Source organism: Rhamphochromis longiceps, linkage group LG1 (genome assembly GCF_057381845.1).
Source record: "Rhamphochromis longiceps isolate RC_006_pf linkage group LG1, R_longiceps_female_GT1.1, whole genome shotgun sequence".
NCBI lineage: Eukaryota > Metazoa > Chordata > Actinopteri > Cichliformes > Cichlidae > Rhamphochromis > Rhamphochromis longiceps.
Genome location: NC_140557.1, coordinates 8506216 through 8524236, shown reverse-complemented (window position 1 = coordinate 8524236; position 18021 = coordinate 8506216). Strand labels below are relative to the sequence as shown.

General features: G+C 39.1%; 2 protein-coding genes across 2 annotated transcripts; one reads left to right on the top strand and one right to left on the bottom strand.

Annotated features, from left to right (window-relative positions):
• Positions 1 to 214: 214 nt before the first annotated feature.
• On the top strand, positions 215 to 8973 carry larp6a (La ribonucleoprotein 6, translational regulator a). The gene is made up of 3 exons (XM_085422164.1): positions 215 to 4209; positions 5871 to 6069; positions 7474 to 8973. The coding sequence occupies exons 1-3, from the start codon at positions 3374 to 3376 to the stop codon at positions 8566 to 8568; spliced, it is 2130 nt and encodes a 709-aa protein (XP_085278290.1). The 5' UTR covers positions 215 to 3373; the 3' UTR covers positions 8569 to 8973.
• Positions 8974 to 12813: 3840 nt separating this feature from the next.
• On the bottom strand, positions 12814 to 16947 carry tm2d3 (TM2 domain containing 3). The gene is made up of 6 exons (XM_085422045.1): positions 16792 to 16947; positions 16286 to 16372; positions 14721 to 14875; positions 14413 to 14587; positions 13709 to 13784; positions 12814 to 13591 (listed from the first exon to the last, which is right to left on the bottom strand). Exons 1-6 carry the CDS (start codon positions 16895 to 16897, stop codon positions 13426 to 13428), a joined length of 765 nt encoding a protein of 254 aa, XP_085278171.1. The 5' UTR covers positions 16898 to 16947; the 3' UTR covers positions 12814 to 13425.
• Between the last annotated feature and the right edge of the window lie 1074 nt (positions 16948 to 18021).

Sequence of the window (18021 nt, the reverse complement as noted above, 5' to 3'; positions counted from 1 at the left end):
ATAACCCATCCTAGAGCTGTTGAGATGTTTTAGTCCAAAGTAATGAAACCCAGAAACTGACAAAACAACACTGACCAAACAGGAAATGTCAAAGTGATTGATTGATTGATTGATTGATTGATTGATTGATTGATTGATTGATTGATTGATTGATTGATTGATTGATTGATTGATTGATTGATTGGATCTTTATTTTGAACATGTTGAAAAAGTACAACAACATAGAAGTAAAAGAGACAAATAAACAAAGCAAAACAAAAGGAAAACGAGCAACCACAACTACAAATAACTTTCATGTTCAAAAAGGAGCAGGAAGAAGCACAAGCTTATTTAATCCCACCCCTTTTCCACTATCTAGTAATCAATAGACAACAGAAATACCTCCTTGCAATTACATTATATGTTATGTGTTTTTTTTATTATAAATTTTTCATATATAATATACATATATGTTTCTATCTATCCATACATACGTATATACACATACACACATTTTCAATAACCCCAGTAAGACCTCAAAGGATACACAACCTACAGATATATATACCCATACCAACATACCCGTGCACCCGCACACACATGAAAATATTAGACAAGAACACCCTATCAAATCTCTACCTCCTCCCTGTACCCTGTAAAAACCATATCCTTAAACCTCTTTTTAAACTGCGCCATGCTCGGACATTGCTTCATATCTTTACCTAGTCTGTTCCACAGCTTCACTCCACACACAGAGATGCAAAAACTCTAATTCCCCCTCAAATTGTATCCCCATTCCCTTTTAGAAAACAGTTTTAGAATATTGTCAGGAAGCAGGTTTTTTATTGCTTTATACATAATTTGTGCAGTGAGAAAATGAACCAGATCTGTGAATTTTTGATTTTAATAGAAAGTTATGAGCATGACTGACCTCTGCTTTGAGGTCATAATACATTGATATATTTTAATAATATGGTAACATTTGTCTTCTGAAAGTAAATCTGTAAAAATCTAAAACTGAGAGGTTTCAGTCCTAATGACTGGTTAATAAGGACTCACACAGCATCAGGAATTCAAGCTTTATCTTATAAAATCAATGCCATATTGGGTTGGATTTAAATCAAAGGCTGGACAATTAATCACTGGTGACAGCACATTTGCTTCCTTACCAGAGCCGAACCTTTTCCTTTTCATTACTCTATAACTGAATACCAGAAAATTATTGTCTGGTTTACAAACCTGCCTGTGGGCATGCAGGTTTTTGAGGCCATGGCACCTCACCTATGGAATGCTCTTCCCGCTCACATGAGATTTGCTGATTATACAGACTTCAGAAAATTAGCTAAAGGCATATATGTTCACTGGGGTATTTCAGTAACATGTTTTATATCAAGTCTGCTATTATGCAGTGCACATTTTGTCATTTCATTGTTATGCTCTTAATGTTGTTTTAATAACTGTGCAGTTTTGAAATCTATAAATATGTCTGTATCTTTTAAATTGTTTCCAGACTTTGTATGCATTAGATTACTTTATATACTCTGTTTGTGACTAATTTAAATGCCCAAGTGGGATTATACAAGCAATCTAATCTAATTGAAAACAGAAAAGCTCAAAAAAGTGGGAAAAAAGGAGTGAAAAACTCTTTAAATTCCCTCTTTCATGGTTAATGTTCAGTTTTCTTGGTCCAAGAAGTAGAAAATACTCATCATGAAAGATGAAAGAGTAAGATGTGGACAAAAAAGGTGCCTCCAATCAAAGAGTTCTGATTTTTGAAACTCCCCATAGTTCTTTTTTACTTTGTTTTTGTTATGAGATGCAGATGAATCATGCAGAGCCACTCCAATCACATAAACAAGATTTTTTTGTACCTCATTGTAAATTTTTTGTAAACACTATAAAGAGATGAACAGATGTTTGAAAAAAGAAATGAAAGTGGCTATGTATGCCAAGGAACAATTATAGTTAAGAGGAAGTGGACTGCGGGATTATTTAGAGGTTTTTACCATGAACACAATCACCCTAACAGTGTTTTCTGACTTCTGTTTCACAGAAAACTTTTCTAATTCACTAGATTTACAAACCGAAAAAGACAGAAAACACAAATGCAATCCTGGGTATTTCTACAAACTGGCAGGCTCTCTCAGTTGATCCTAGCAGATAAGCATACAATAAGACACTAAATGCTTTAGATTATTTGTTGGCAAACTTTTCTTTCCTTTCTCTCACTCATTGTCTCTCTCCTTCCCCCCTTCTCTCCCCATGTTGCATTGTACACAAACTGGAGCACTGTATGGCATGTGGTGCAGAGAATGAGTCAGACTGCCCACCAGCTGTGAGCCTGGCTTGCCAGTGGGGAGGAGTAAAGATATTTCACGCAGGGCTGCATGACATCGATGTGGGTGATTTGCAGGGTTATTAGCTGAAAGCCAATGGCTAGCTGCAAAAATGGACCTCAGGTAAAGCCTATAAAAAAGTGACCATATGATTATAATTATAATATTCCAGCTGGACACCTACATACATTTCCTCTATAACAGTAATGAAATCAGTGACTCTGAAAATATACTTTATTCTTATTAAGGGCTCAGGGCCTACTTTTATATTACTAGTTTCATTAAAGAGCAAGCAAAGTAATAATTACAACAGAAGTATGGTTTGGTAGGAAATGCACACATTTTAAATAAAAATGTTAAATATTTACTGTTTTTTTTACTTACATCAACAATGGTCACTGATATTGGCAATCATTTTTGGAATTAATATTCTTTGGATTAACTTATGGTAAATGGCCTGTATTTGTATAGCACTTTACTAGTCCCTGAGGACCCCAAAGCGCTTTACACATTCAGTCATCCACCCATTCACACACACTGGTGATGGCAAGCTACATTGTAGCCACAGCCACCCTGGGGCGCACTGACAGAGGCTTATTTCAAATAAAATTTAACAAAAAGTAAAAATCCTGACATGGCTTCGAAACAGTATATTGCAATAACTTAGCAGGAAAAAAAAATCTATAACAAGAACATAAAACTGTTTTTTTAAACCTTAAACTGCCAGTTCAGGGTGGGTTTCAGTGGGCCCGTACATTTGGCCAGTTGCATACAAATCTTGAATACATCGTTTTTGAATAAAGTATAACAGAATAAAACAAATATAACGTTTAGTTATCTGTACTTTTAACCCCTTGCCGCCTCTACCGTTCCCGAGCGGCTACTGTTGTTCAACTTTCCTGCTTGCTTTGGGGACATGTACCTGTAAAACTTGCCTCCTGCTTGCCACTACACGCTAAAACCCTATTATCCAATTAGCAGCGTTAGCGGAGGGGTTCGTCCTTGGCACGCCAATTTTCCAATTAGAAACACGTGAATTTGCTCCCCTACTTAGAGACATGTGGCCGGGACGTTCGCGTTTTCGCAGACTTAGGCAACACTCTGGGGGGGAAACTAAAAATCAAAACATGTACGCTTTGGTGAACGCCTTCATGCGTTGCCTCTCCTTTCTCTTGCCTCCTTCTTGGCTTTGTGTCAGCTTTTGCTTGTGGGTTGGGAATGAGTGCGAAGAGACGCTACAGCGGCCCAATCCCAGAGCTCGTTTCAAAAGCAGAGAGCCTCTTACATATGAGGAAGTAAAAGCAGCAGCAGAAGCAGAAGCACAAGGAGGCTCCAGACCGTCGGTCTCACCAGGTCCAGACTGCGTCTCGCTGGCTGCTACAAGCCCCGCTGCTCCTAAGGGCCCTTCGTCGGGTCTGATTTGGATAGGGGGTCTCTGGCGAGCCGTGGAGCGCGTCTTCGGAGCCCCCTGGGTCCTTCTCCGCCATCACCTGTGCCCGAAAAGGCGACGTGCAGCTTTGGGCGCCCAGTATCCTGTCTGTGCCTTCGAGTCGGGTAAGATTAAAAGCTTCCAGAGAGGCGCTGCTGCTGCTGCTAAAATCGTGGACGTGAAGGGACCGGGTGAAACCACCTTTACTTATTCGAAGAATATGAGCGGGTCCGTGGGGGTACCCAGTGTGAACTCAACGGAATGCGCCTCGGATGCGTCGGCGGAGCAGGGCATCGATGAGGTAATTACCGTGGACCAGCTCTCGCAGGAGATGGGGACGGTGACGATAACAGTGGCCATTCAAGCGGCTGAGGACGAGGAACCCGAGGAAGTGACATCCAATAATGCTGACTTCCTCGGCGGTAGCTGTAGCGAGGACGAAATCGGAAGACATGACAAATCGAGGTTTGTGTTATTTGCTACTTTAAGTTAATTACCGTAATGCCTAGTGCTGTGAAAACTCAAACTAACTAAATCCTATCCTACACGTTAATGTGAAACCTGTTAGTTTAGTTGTTCAATTCCCTCCAAGGAAGTTCAGCAAGGTTGGAAGTAAAACAAGTGACTGTGTTAGTTCTTACTGGAACCCCACGAGTGTCTTTGTGCTCTGAATTTTATTCAGCTGATGATTACAGCACGGGAGCAGCTTTGGCACAGTTGGACTGTTTTGTTTCAGTATAAGAATGCCACTCACATGAAAGGCTATTGTAGAAATGTCACAAATTCCAACAGGTGCATCACAGGCACAACAAAACCCGGCAACGAGTGCAGTAGATGAAAATAGATGCTTACAATTGGGAGTGTAAATCCTCACAGACACGGGTGAGGGATATTATTTTTTATTATTGTCTTTTGGGTTGGAAGTGTTTAACCACCAGTAGGCAGCATCATAGCTATAAAGCTAGACACCTGAGACGGAGAGATAAAGGATGGCACCTTCACTTTAATCTAATTCCCCTGCGTCATGGCCTGCTATTTTTATCCTCTGGCCTATAAGGTCCCTACTTGAACTACATGCACAAAGAGTGAGTCAGTGGTAGAAAGGCCAAAGGGGAAAATAAATCTCTTTCTTCATACCAAGCATTTGTTTACTTGGAGCTACTGAGGTGTGACCTGTGTGACAAAGGGCTCGGTAACGCCTGCAAGCTATTGCTTTACAGCACGTTTTTCACACAGCTGGTATTTTAAGTGGTTAAGGTCTAGGAATCGTTTTTAGGACGTGTTAAATGTAAGCTGTTGGTTTGTTAGTCTAATATTCCTCCTGCATTCCTCCAGAGAACTTGTGTAGAGTGACTTGAAAATAAATGTATAACTATCGAATAATCTCTTGCGTTGTCTTTGCTCGTGCCTCTCGTCCTATTATTTGAGGAATGCAGGAAGGTATTCTCTTCTAAATTCTTGTCGTGCTTTATCTGACATCCTGGGGAAGATGTGGGCTCGTGCCAGCTGTATGGTCAGTGGGCTGGAAAGCTGCTGAGCGAGGGTGTGTGAGGGAGGAGGCTGGAGGAGGTGATGAGTCATCCACAAAATTTCATTCAGACCCTCACTCTAATCTGTAAGGCTACCTGACTGTGCAGCTTTACGGCTGCTGTCAAATTATGCCTCAAAGCTTCAGTTATGCACTGTTGATACCAGTTTTTGTAAACTGTGTGAAGTTGATGTGGTGAACCACCATATTCTATGTGGGAGGGAGAGCCTGTCTCTCTGGCCTTCAGATGGAGAGGTCTTGGCAGTTTCAGGACTAGTGGGACACTGGTGTAAAGGTCTGGCACTGAGGCATGGTGACTGTGGCTAGAGACGCAGCTTGTCAACTGCTGAAAGAAAAATCAGGAAGGAGGGAAGCAAACGGTCAAACGCTTCTCATGCCAGCATGTTGTTTGGAGAAATGACAGGATAAGATTGTATTACTGCCAAAAACTTGTAAGCCTCTGGCTTATTGTATTAATGAAAGTAAAATGTGTAACAGTTGTAATGTTGGTGGTTGAGGATATGAAACATTCTGCTATTTCGGTAACGCACTAAAAAAGGTTCTCTGGCCATGATGCACGTTATCTTCCCACACACAGTGGTGCCGGGACCAGCGGAGGAGAACTGGAGGAGGAGAGCTGGCAGCCCCCGGATCCAGAGCTTATCCAGAAGTTGGTTACTCAGATTGAGTACTACCTGTCTGATGAAAACTTGGAGCATGATGCCTTCCTGCTTAAACATGTCAGACGTAACAAACTCGGGTTTGTTAGCGTCAAGTTGCTCACGTCCTTCAAAAAGGTAACGGTGGCAAAATTTTGAGGTAGTCTAGAAACACGGCAATGTCTCATTTCAGTACACATCAAACTAAGGTGGGAAAGTACACACGCTCTTCTGCTGCTGGCTAAAACATACACATCACATACTAAATTTTATACTAGAGACTCAGAATTATGTCTTGTATTACTATAGATTAGCCAGTGTGTGTTGCGTTGCACATTGTGATTTATAGTTGACCACAATGAATAAATTAACTTTTAAGTAATGCTGAGAGAAAAGGTAGTCTTAGAATTGAAATATGGCTAAAGATGAAAGTCATTTTTATCTCCTAGTGACAGACGCTTGTGAGAGCTGAATAACAATGACTGGCTGCTTCTAGTGTCAGCATGACTAGCTGTTGCTGTTTGGTGATATTCTCACGTTAATTCACAACAGCTTGTGCTAATTTCAGCTCAATTCAGATGTGTTGGCTTTTTTTTTAGATCTGTTTGCACAGATTAAACCTAGATTGTATTCATGATCATTCACACATTTATTACCCTCTACTCAATATCTCTGTATAGAATAAACTCTTGACAGATTACATTGGCCAGAAGAAAAATACTGATGTGCATTTTCTAAAAAAAAAAAAAAAAATTCTGAATTTGATGAATAAAAATCTTTGCAGGTCAATATTTTTAGACTCAAACAGAATAGTGCTACACTTCAAAATAGTTATTTGCCTTGCACTTGGTGCAGGCTCTGTTCTGAAAAAGCAAACTGTCATGACTGGTTGCTTCTTGCAAACAGTTTGAACAGCAGGTGGGTGGGACTGTCCTGATGACATCCAAAACTTGTACCTGAGAGGATCATATTGACATTGTTTTGGGTTTTTTTTTTTTAATGTAATAAGTATACACCTGTGCAACAGTACATGTGGTAGACGATAAAGAACATCATACTCCTTACTCTAGTCAGTTTAATTTTTCCTTCGGTGCAGTATCAAGCAATGTACAGTACTTGGGTAGTGACAGCTGTAGACCAGTTTAAGGCATAGTGAGATACTTTAACAGAGTACTAGTCACTACACGTTTGGAATGTACTATATGGCAAACTGACTATAGTAAGGGATGAGCACTTGCTGATTTAATCTGATTCAACCATGAGCTCAGAATCACTGAGCTAAAACATAAGTTTGGGCAATATAGTAAAGTCAGAATTTTTGGCTTAAATTAATGGGTATAATTAGAGATTTAGGAAGTATGATTAACAAGAAGCTGTGAAACATTCTTAGTCTATCTTGGTGACAGACTGAAGTTAGCGTGGCCATTTTTACTGAAGCTTAATAACTCATAATTAAAGGTAGTTTCACTGAAATTGTGACCCGATGGTCACTGGGTATATGACTGTAACAAAGATGTTGTTTGTTTGTTTTTTTTTCCCCAGGTGAAACACTTAACTCGTGACTGGAGAACCACTGCTTATGCTCTGAGACACTCAAAGATCCTTGAGCTGAATGATGAGGGGCGTAAGGTGCGACGTAAATCCGCAGTACCAGTCTTTCCCAGTGAGTCACTGCCCAGCCGCATGCTACTATTAAGTGATTTGCAGAGGTGGCCAGAGCTGGCTGCTCTCACTAAGGATAATGGAAGTGCTGAAGGAGGAGCCACTCAACAGGAGCAGCTGATGAAGCTGTTACTGAAAGCATTTGGAACATACGGTGCCATTGCCTCTGTTAGAGTCTTGAAACCTGGAAAGGACCTGCCGGCTGACCTGAAGAGGCTGAGTGGTCGCTACGCTCAGCTGGGCACTGAAGAATGTGCCATTGTGGAGTTTGAGGAGGTGGAGGCTGCTGTTAAAGCCAACGAAGCTGCAGGGAGTGAGAACGGAGGACCCAGTTTACTGGGGTTGAAAGTGGTTCTGATTGGCACCAAGCCGCCTAAAAAGAAGGTACCAAAAGAACGACCTCGTGAGGAAGGAGGGATGCGGAAAAGCCGCTCTCTAAACAGCCGGGTACGAGAGCTTCAGTATCATGGGGACGACTCTGCTTGCAGCTCTTCGGAGACAGAGAGCACCCCTACATCTCCCAGATTGGCTAGAAAATCCCAGTCGTGCAACAAGCTCAGCCCCACCACTGCAGGCATTAGCTTCCAGAATAATCACCTGAGTCCAAGTATGTCCCCACGTAACAGCCCCTGGTCTAGCCCTCGTGCTAGCCCGTGTTCTCAGCGCAAATCTCCTCATTCCCACAAGTCTCCCTTAGCTGTTGAGGGTAGACTGAGCCCTGAGTCTGGACGTCGTTGGGCAGATTACTCCTCAGACAGTAGCCTCACACCTTCAGGGAGCCCGTGGGTTCAGCGGCGGAAGCAGGTGGCATCACAGGAAAGCAGCCCGGTCGGCAGCCCGATGCTGGGTAGAAAGATCCAGAATGCTGATGGCCTGCCGCCAGGAGTAATGAGGCTGCCAAGGGGTCCTGATGGAACTCGTGGCTTTCACTGTGTGGCGATTGAGAGGGGAAAGACTGCTGCTACTCAGACTTGATATGTGGAGCCTCATTATGTATTCGCTGACCCCCCCAGAAATAAAATGAGATATTGGAAGTTTAAACAGTTCTTGGCCATGTTGCTCAAGCCCCACCCCACATTTCAGACTGTGTAGATATATAATTTTTTTTTTTAGTGCATCAGTTTTGAGTCTTTGTTATATTTTTATACAACATTTTGAGTTACCATGGTAACATTAGTGATTTACTAATGGAAATTTGAGTGAATGTAAATTAATATTGTTTTGAGAGAGAACTTTGAATACACCACTGACGTGAACCATGCCACCTCCATTGTATGAGAGCTTGTTCTACTTGGGGTAACCTGGGGGAAAGGATTCAATTTTTTTTTTCTTTTACTTTTTTTTTTTTTTTTCTTTTACTTTTTTCTTTTTTTTTTTTTTTTTTAAGTTGGGGGGGGGGGGGGATTGTCTTGTCCTCTTGTATGTGTTTAAAAAAGGAAAAAAAAGATCTTGTTTGTGGATGGCGTATAAATGTAAGTCTCACAGGCACATGGACTTGATAGAGATATCGCCATATGCCTTTTCTGTGTCTGTCTAATGTGAGTTCCATTTTTACAAACTACTTAAACTGAGGCCATAATTGCTCCACTGCCACGAAGATTGGAATGTTCAAATTGGACATTATTTTTGTAAATTTGTTTTATTTTTATTTTTGGTACACTTGGTTGGAAAGGTTCTCCTTATCCCTATACATGTTCAGCAGTTAGCTGCTTGATTGTTGCTGCTTATTTTTTTTTTATTTTTTTTTCCCAAGTTTTACTTCTCCTTGCCATGTTTTCATCAGTCTAAGCCCACAATGAGGTTTGAGGGATTTTCAGGTCGGCCAGAATAGATGCTCTTATGTTCTTGCCTTTACATCTGAGATGGGGTATTTGTACACTGCAATTCCTATTGTACAAATAAATCACTAAATATGCACTCTGCCTGAGTTCTTTTTGTGACATTACTTTTGGTCATTTCAAATGAACACGACTAATCTTATTTTTGACTTCAATATGTGAGCAGGATTAAGTGAGATGTTGTTACTGTGCCCAGACTGTAGAAGCTATTCCAAACTTGGAAAGCAAAATTGGCTCATTCAAGTTGTTGGGGTTTTTTTGTTTTTTAAATGAATTGCACAGATGGGAGGATGATGACATTTTTTGGATCATTTGATCCTATGACTTTATCATTGGATGGATATATAACAAACCATCTGAGAAAAGGAAACATGGGGGGATTATTTTAAAAAAATGCAACATGTACTTACTAGACTACTGATCATTTATTGCATCTTGCTATGGTAATATGCAAACTATCCATTGAATTTAGATTAAGACAACCTTTCATACACATACCATTCATACACTTAACTCTGTCAGGTCGCACAGCGACTGCAAGTGAACGGCTGTTCTCGAGTCTTTCCGCAGCATCTTAATTAGAGGTTTGGATTCTGAAGTGACTATTGGACAGATTGTTTTAGTACATTCCTGTCTAAATTTGGCTTGGTGATTGGTGTTGTCTGCTGGGGAATATCACATCTGTCTTCTTTGTACACTGCAGCATGGTCCCCCCCCCTGATTTTGTCTGTTTGCTCAGTTTATGTAAACATTCTTTTACAAGCCTTTCAGGGTCTGCTATGGAGAAGCATGTCCATGTTGCTTTCCTTATACAGTTACATTTTTCCTGCAGATGTTCCTTTTCTGCATTTTACATACAGATTTTATGTATTTGAAAATTGCTAGCCACTCAATGACTACAAAAACAACTTCCTACCACAATAGTAAAATATCAGAACAAAGGAGGCCAAAACCAATTGTTTGTCCTCAATTCAGATATTTCAGAGCTTTGTTTTCCCTTTTGCACAGATAAATCATCTCTGCTCATTTGTATAAAACTAATTACTCCATTGTGATCCCATGTTGTTGCAAAGCCAAATGAAAAGATACAATGGTGGGTATTACTTTTTATGAGCAATGTAATTTGTGCCTTGTCCTCAGGCGGTTTCCAATAGTTCTGAGCAACCATTTAGATATGAAAGAAGGGACCGTGCTGTTGGATGCTCGTAGAGCTGTTACGACTTTTAAATTCATGTGGTTGCATCATTCTGTCGATCCACGTTTTTGTTAGAAATCTTATTTCCTGTAGGAGTAAGCACAATGGGAGGACACAAGCTCTTAGGCAGTGTTGGATGCAGAGGTTCAGGGACTATGCTCTAAAATTCAGAGATGCAATGGGACTAAGTGGGGTTGCGTAAGAGAGGGATGAATAAACTTTTGTTCTCTTTGCATGATTAGCAATTCAAAATTAGGAAGTCGTGATACTGTCTGCCTTAAACAGATAATATTTTGGCTCAACTCCATGTAACTGTTAATGTTAGCAGTGAGAATAATGACTGTTTGAGAAAAGTACCACAAGATTAAACTATTATTCTCATATGATGATTCTCTATAATAACCATTAGGGAGAGTTTCATACTTACACCAAATAGGATAAAGACAGATAATAGAAAAACCAACTATCACAGGGGCCATTATTTGTAATTGGGCAGTGTGCAGTTACATATGAATAAAATTATTTAGTAAGGTCATTACGCTATTTATTTAGGACTTGAGAGAATTAGAAGGATGTGGAGAGTACATTTGTTAAAGAATAAAACTTCACAGCTTTTCATATGTATTAAGTATTGTATAACTTTATGTAACACCACTGTGAATTAAGCAGTATACTGCTGAATTACTCCATCATTGCATTGCTAGTTATTTTACATGGTTTTAAAAGCCTATACCATATAGTCATGTAGTCATATTGCACACATTTACACCATTACCTATCTATGCTAAACCCACTGACTAATTGTACCCATCAAGTTCACAGTCCAGATAAATCCATTAATGTGAGTATGTAACAGTACAGCATGATTCAAACTGAGGTAAGGCTGGAGCAGTCAGTAGGAACAAATATTATCAAGAGTATATTATGGATGCAGAGTTGAAAAGCCTCTGGTTGGTGTTTAAATTACAGCTCTCCAAGAAGAAATAATCACTAGACGTCTCCTCCTCAACTCAGAGAAGATGACAAACACTTACATCAGTCTGTGGGAGGGAGCTGTAGTGACTACGAGTGGGTGGAGTAAAAACTGGGGAACTAGAATTAGGGTGGAGTAAATTTACAACGCTCAGCAAAGCAACCAATTGGAAAAGTTGTATCAAAGCCCAAGAACCTGCTAGAAAGGAAATGTTTGGGTTTTTTTCCCCTTTCTTTCATTTTTTTTCAAACCTTGTTATGTAACGTGGTTGCATATATATTTATATCAATTTTAGAATTACAGCCTAATGCATTAACTGAACTAACCATTACCCTCTGGATAAACATTTTAGCTACAGTCCCCTGCAGCTATTCAGTGCCTTGTTTATGGGCTCTTTAATGATATTTTATTAAAAGGGGAACATTGCCTGGCCACTGCATTACCCTCCTGGTGTCACAAACCTGTGGGTAATGAAGGTTACTGGCACCTTTCACTGTTTAATTATATATATATATAGATATAAAGAAACTGTCCTGTTCAAGTAATTGTAGTTCTGCTGTAATCAACTGAGTATGTCAGTATATTTGTGTGGCCCTTCAACTGACAATATTCACCTCTTATTTTTCCTTTCAAAATTCTCTGGTGTTACCATACACTATAAATACATTTAAAAAACACACATGCACAGTGAATTGGTTAGCAGTGCTGTGTACATTTGATAAACAAATATTTCACAATTTTATTTTCTTAACTAAAAAACAAAATTTACAGTGCCCTTACAGAGGAAAAAAAAACAACTTAAATTGACACATAAAACATATTTACATAATGTGGGTGAATTAAAAGATTTTACAGTGTTAGTACACAGACTTCTGTAAAGGATGATGACGATTTCACAGAAAATTGCCACTTAAATGCAGAGGATATCTCCAACACGGAAATCACAAGGAGCCGAGTTTGCTATTGCAGCACATTTCAAGCGTTTCAATATTTATCACAAACACAATCATACACCGATTGTTATCTGTTCTGCAACTGAAATCCAACTACATGCTGCAGGAAGAGACAGTTACACTACTTCCTTGTGGTTTACTACCCAATGCTGTTGTGAGACTATAGTAGCTTTCATTTATTAAACATATGAACTTTTATAAAATAAAATGTACCCCTGTTTGGAGAGTGTTCTTACAGGTGTGACCTGCACTGCTGAATGAATGTAGGTGAAGAAATAAAGTACATGCTGAAATAACTGTTCAGGTTGTCCACTGAAATGACAATCAATAAAAAAAAAAACGCCTTAAATCCCTTCTGCACATTCATACTTTCAGGATATAAATATCACCTTTCAATTTGTCCTTTGTGTGGTGACACTATAAAATTCTGCATGGCCATGGTTACCATTTGACCCCTATTAAAGCATTTAACTTGCAATAAGAGAGAAGCAATGCACAACTCCAATGGAAAAGCGTTGCTCCACAGGAAACCACAGGTACCTATCAGCAAGACAGAGCCTAACCACTAGTTAAGTCAAAGAAACTGGACAGAGGTAATTACCGGTTCCTTATACTCCTGCACAGCACCATCTGCGCAATCTCAACAGGACATGGACGCAGAATGATTGGGATCAATCTGATGGTTGTGTGGGTAGAATCATCATTTGTGTGATGAAGAAAACACTTCCTGCTTGTTAGCAGATGGGATGAAGATGTGTTACACAGCGAGCTTAGCCAGCCAAATGTGCTAAGAACACAGCATCTCAGCTCTTCAGTCCTTTGAGAGTGAAGCAGTGTGAAGAGCAAAGCCAGCCATGTCCCCAGGGCTTTGCTTCAGATATAGAGAGAACCGTCAACGGGTCCTACATAACCAACCCCTATTAGAAGGACGTCAATCAAAGTCCAAATGCCTAGGCCTCCAAAGCTGAACAGTTTGCCCAGACCCTCTCTCCACTGGCCCAGGTAAAACCGGTCCGCTCCAAAACCACCAAGTGTAATGCTATGGAAGGAACCAGAAAAAAAATAAGTTTCATCACATATCCTAATCAATAACGTGTCTTTACATTTCCATTATTTAAGCTTGTTGTAATGGTTTTAATATTACTGTCAGTTTTACCTGAGTGCTAATGCTGTTGACCATTTGTATCCACCAGTCCAGTTACAAAATAAACGTTTTGGAAAACGTCTTTTACCTAAAAAGAAGTGAAGACATAGTGAATGCTTTCATGCACAAACAAGCAAAATTTAAACAAGCTGACTGAAAATACAACAAACATTACATCAAAAATGTCATGTGGAAATTTAAATAAATCCTCGCCAATCAGCTGATCTTAATGCCAGCTCACATCCGCTGATGTGTTTCCATCCTGCTGATAATTCGCATATGGGGCTATCCTATTTAAGCAGCTTCAGCCTGCATACAAATGCTGCTGTGTCTGCAAGTAGCTTTGCAACCCACCCCAACCACAGCTTCTTCACTTTATGGTGTTTCTGACTTAAATGTCTGCTGTCACAGATGTTTTATTCTGTGAAGAGGTCCTGCTCTGCTGCTCTACCTGCCTGTGCGGTTTCCAAAAATGGCCAAGCAACCATAAGGGCTCTCTAGACAAAACCCAAACATAGCTCTACTGCAGATGAAATAACAATCATACTTTGACTAACATTGTCCTGACTGAATAGGAGTTTTCCTTTAATAGCAACCATGAATGAAAACCAGTTTAACTTCATGCTGTGGACAAAACAGTTGCTGCTCTAGACTGCATGACTTTAACTGATGACTTTAGAACCTAATTAGGCTTTATAGTGGATCCTTGATCATACCTAAGCAATGTACATGATCTAAGACATCACAGGTGGCATTGTAGCGCTTGCGTGGGCAAGAGACTGTCATACAATTGGTGGAGTTTGTGCAGCGATACTGGGAAGGGTCCAGCTGCCAACAGAACTGACAGGTGATATTGAGAGAAAAATTGGTTTGCTGCTGTCCAGACTCTCCCTGTAAATACAAAGAAGAAAATAAATTTCACTACACAGCAATTCCCAAATTGAAGCCTTACTAACCCTCTTAACAAACAGATAAAGATGGTACAGAATTACTACAGACAAGAATATTTGACAATATTACTCACTATGCAGTGAACGCCTTTTTTGGGTCTACAGGTAAATAAAGTTGGTTTGCCATATGTGCACTTGAGATGGTAATCGCATTGAATGCAATGAGCTGGCAGGCGGTGACACAAACCCCCACTAGGACATTTGGATGTGTCTTCATCTGCAGGAAACACTACAAAAAGTCCACCACAAAGTTGCATTATCTATTTTAAGACATTTTCAAGCATGAATAATAAATATTTTGTGCAAAGTAAGCAGGCTTTCATTAAATCTGGCTGCTGGTGGTGGCAACAGGCTGTGACTTGTGATAACAGACTGTGGCGGCAAAATTAAAAATACTCCGCTTTCAAAGAGGGCAGGCCATTAAAGAGTCCTTGAGCAAAGCTATTTAGTCTTGATTGCTACATTATAGCTGCATGCTGGGCAGTAAAGGAAAACTGTTGCTGCTGTTGTTGAAAAGCAATTAACTTAACAAATTCTGGTTGAGATCAAGACTTTACTTAATGATATGCAGGTTAACAAAGAAAAAAAAACATGCAATACTTAGACAATGGAAATTAATTGTGTCTGAAGTAGGCAGTATTACTCTGATTTTGCACTGCATTTTATTCAGGTTCCCAGATAACATGGACATTCTTAAATATATGTAAAAACCTGCAGTTTACAATCTCATTACATACAGGAAATACAAATTTATAGTGATGCTCAAGCATGGGAAATAACCAACTTCAAATATGTCAAGTCCATCGCAATTGTATTTCTCCAAGCTTGGTTGTTTTTTTTTTGTTTTTTTAATCAGTGCTGCTATGTTACAGCACAACTCAGCACCCCCAAGTCTCATGCTGTTTCCATCCTGTGTTCAGACTCAGAAATAATAATGTTGTATAGATGCTAAAAAGTGTCTAGGTCTACCCTTTCCCCCCCTTACAAATAAGACTGAATTAGGGAATTGATAAATAATCCTGATGTATGAGCAAAATCAATAGCAGCAGTGCTACAATGAAATCTTACCAATATCTTTAAGAAAATGTTACCTTTAAAATACATTTCAAATAATCCAGCATCAACCTGTGACAGGTGTGCCATGCTTTTTGCCCTAGAACAGCCTTCATCCCTCTAAAGAAAGGGGTTTGAGTTCAATTCATGAGGCATGAACTGAAAGTCCTGGTTAACAGGTTATTAATGGAAAACTGAGCTTGCTTACTGCTTAATAGAGCCGCATTTCTTTGTTGTTAAGTGCTATAAAAAATATTAAACAGAACGTCCTCTTGATGTACAAGTCACATCTTGTCACATAACTTCTTTATACAAATGAATCCTCAATTTCTATTTGAACCAAGCGAGGACTTGTTTTTCTAGCTTCATTTTGGACTACTATTCAAAAACTCACACTCAAAGATTTAAATTTGGAGTTCAGGAAACTCTAATAGTAACCGTTGTGAATGCGGCCCTTAGTCAATCTGTTTTTTAGTTTACAAACAGTAAACTAAAAACCACACAATATATAAATTCATTATTAATTAAAAAAAAAAACAGTTAAATAAATAACGTTACAGTCAGTATGTTTAATTTTGATATTTACCTGAGGCTGCATCGGGGACCACCGGGCTAGTGATGAAAGGTCCATCTCTTGTGTAGTGGGTCTCAACATTAGTTGTGCTCAGGGAACCTGACAACAAAGCGGACAGGTCATATATGGTTGAACAGAAATTAGAAGTCTAAACACGCGTAAGCAGCTAGAGACACTGGTTTTTCTTTTAATAAAACGTGCTAATTATTGCTTTACAATAATTTTAGGAAGCTACTACACAGAAGCTACTCGCTGACATGTTCTGTCATGCTACAAATTAGCATAAACAATGAACTGTTAATTGTCATAGCTTAACTTGCATACGACACAATTAACAAAAGGTGTTTTTGTAAAATAAATGTTGAATCCGTGTTGCTCACTACAGCCAATGTTTTCATTGCTACCTAGCTAAATAAACCAGTGTTATGCTAACTTGCTAGCTAACCACCTCATGCTAATTCAGTTGGGGAAAGGTAACGACCAAAGCGAGATCTATAAGTGTATTATTGTAAGCATACCGTTAACACACTGTAACATAAGGTCCATAAACAATACAGCGATAATTCCGTAGCTTTTAAGGCACCGTCCTCTGTCCGGTCTCCAAATCTGACAGACACTAGCCATTGTTACCGCAGAGCTAAAGAGAGCTGCATTCACGTCATGTAGGAAACTGGAGTGCTAATAGTCCTCTGATAGTTTCAAGCACGGAGATAGAGCAGTTTTTGTTTTGTTTTCTTTCTTTGTTTTAAATTAACAAAAATCACTAAAATAAAACCCCAAATAAGATCTGAAAATATTTTTCGTTTGAGGTCATTCTAATACAAATTAAAGGTTAGGCAATAGGGGAAAAAAAGACTAAGAAGAAGAAGAAGAAGAAGAGCCACTTTAATGTAAAAAAAAAAAGTAAAAAGAAAAAAGCAAAACTATTATCAGGTTCTTTGGTTATTTAGTTAAAGCTGTGAACATGCAACGGAAATCATATTAAATTTCATATATATGGTGTTTGATAGAGGACTGCATTAGTTTAATCCTTTACCCATGACAAAATACATTGTGTATTAATGCCATTCCATAAATGCAGGACATTTTCTGCCAACCCATGAATTTGAAAATCTTGAAAAAGAATTTGAAAAAGGTCAGTCCTCTTTGAACTGTGTCAATGTGTCCAATTAAAGTGACCCTGTTATGTATATTACCAAAAGCAGACAAATTAATTTCAGGGTTTGCTGCCTTTATCTATACATCTACATTTTATTATTCAAAAGTCTCTGGAATTACACTGCTAGCATCCTTTTCTAAGAAAATACTAGGACCGATTTGCAGTCCTGTTACCAAACGTATAAAACAAACATTAAAAACATAAAATATTATTAAACATCACATTTATATCATAATCTATAAAGAAATCCAGCCATTTTAACTTCAACCTTGTTACTGCATCATACCGATAAAATAAAAACAAGCCTTGAAATAGTTACAGTAATCTTCAAAACTAACTGATCTTGTGACCTTAGTGTAAAACTAGAATAGAACTAAAGCTAAACAGAAATGTGCTATAATAAAAGTTTGAACCTTTCCCATTAAGATTGATGCAGCAAAAACCTTTCCCGTCTTCATCTTGCTACCCCTGGTGCATGTTTTAGCAACAACATTTTGGTCCGTTCTGTTTTATAAATTCTTAACTTTTTATGGAAATCACCTTTCTGGCGAGTCTATCACATTGTTCTGCATGCTGTGAGTTGTTAGAA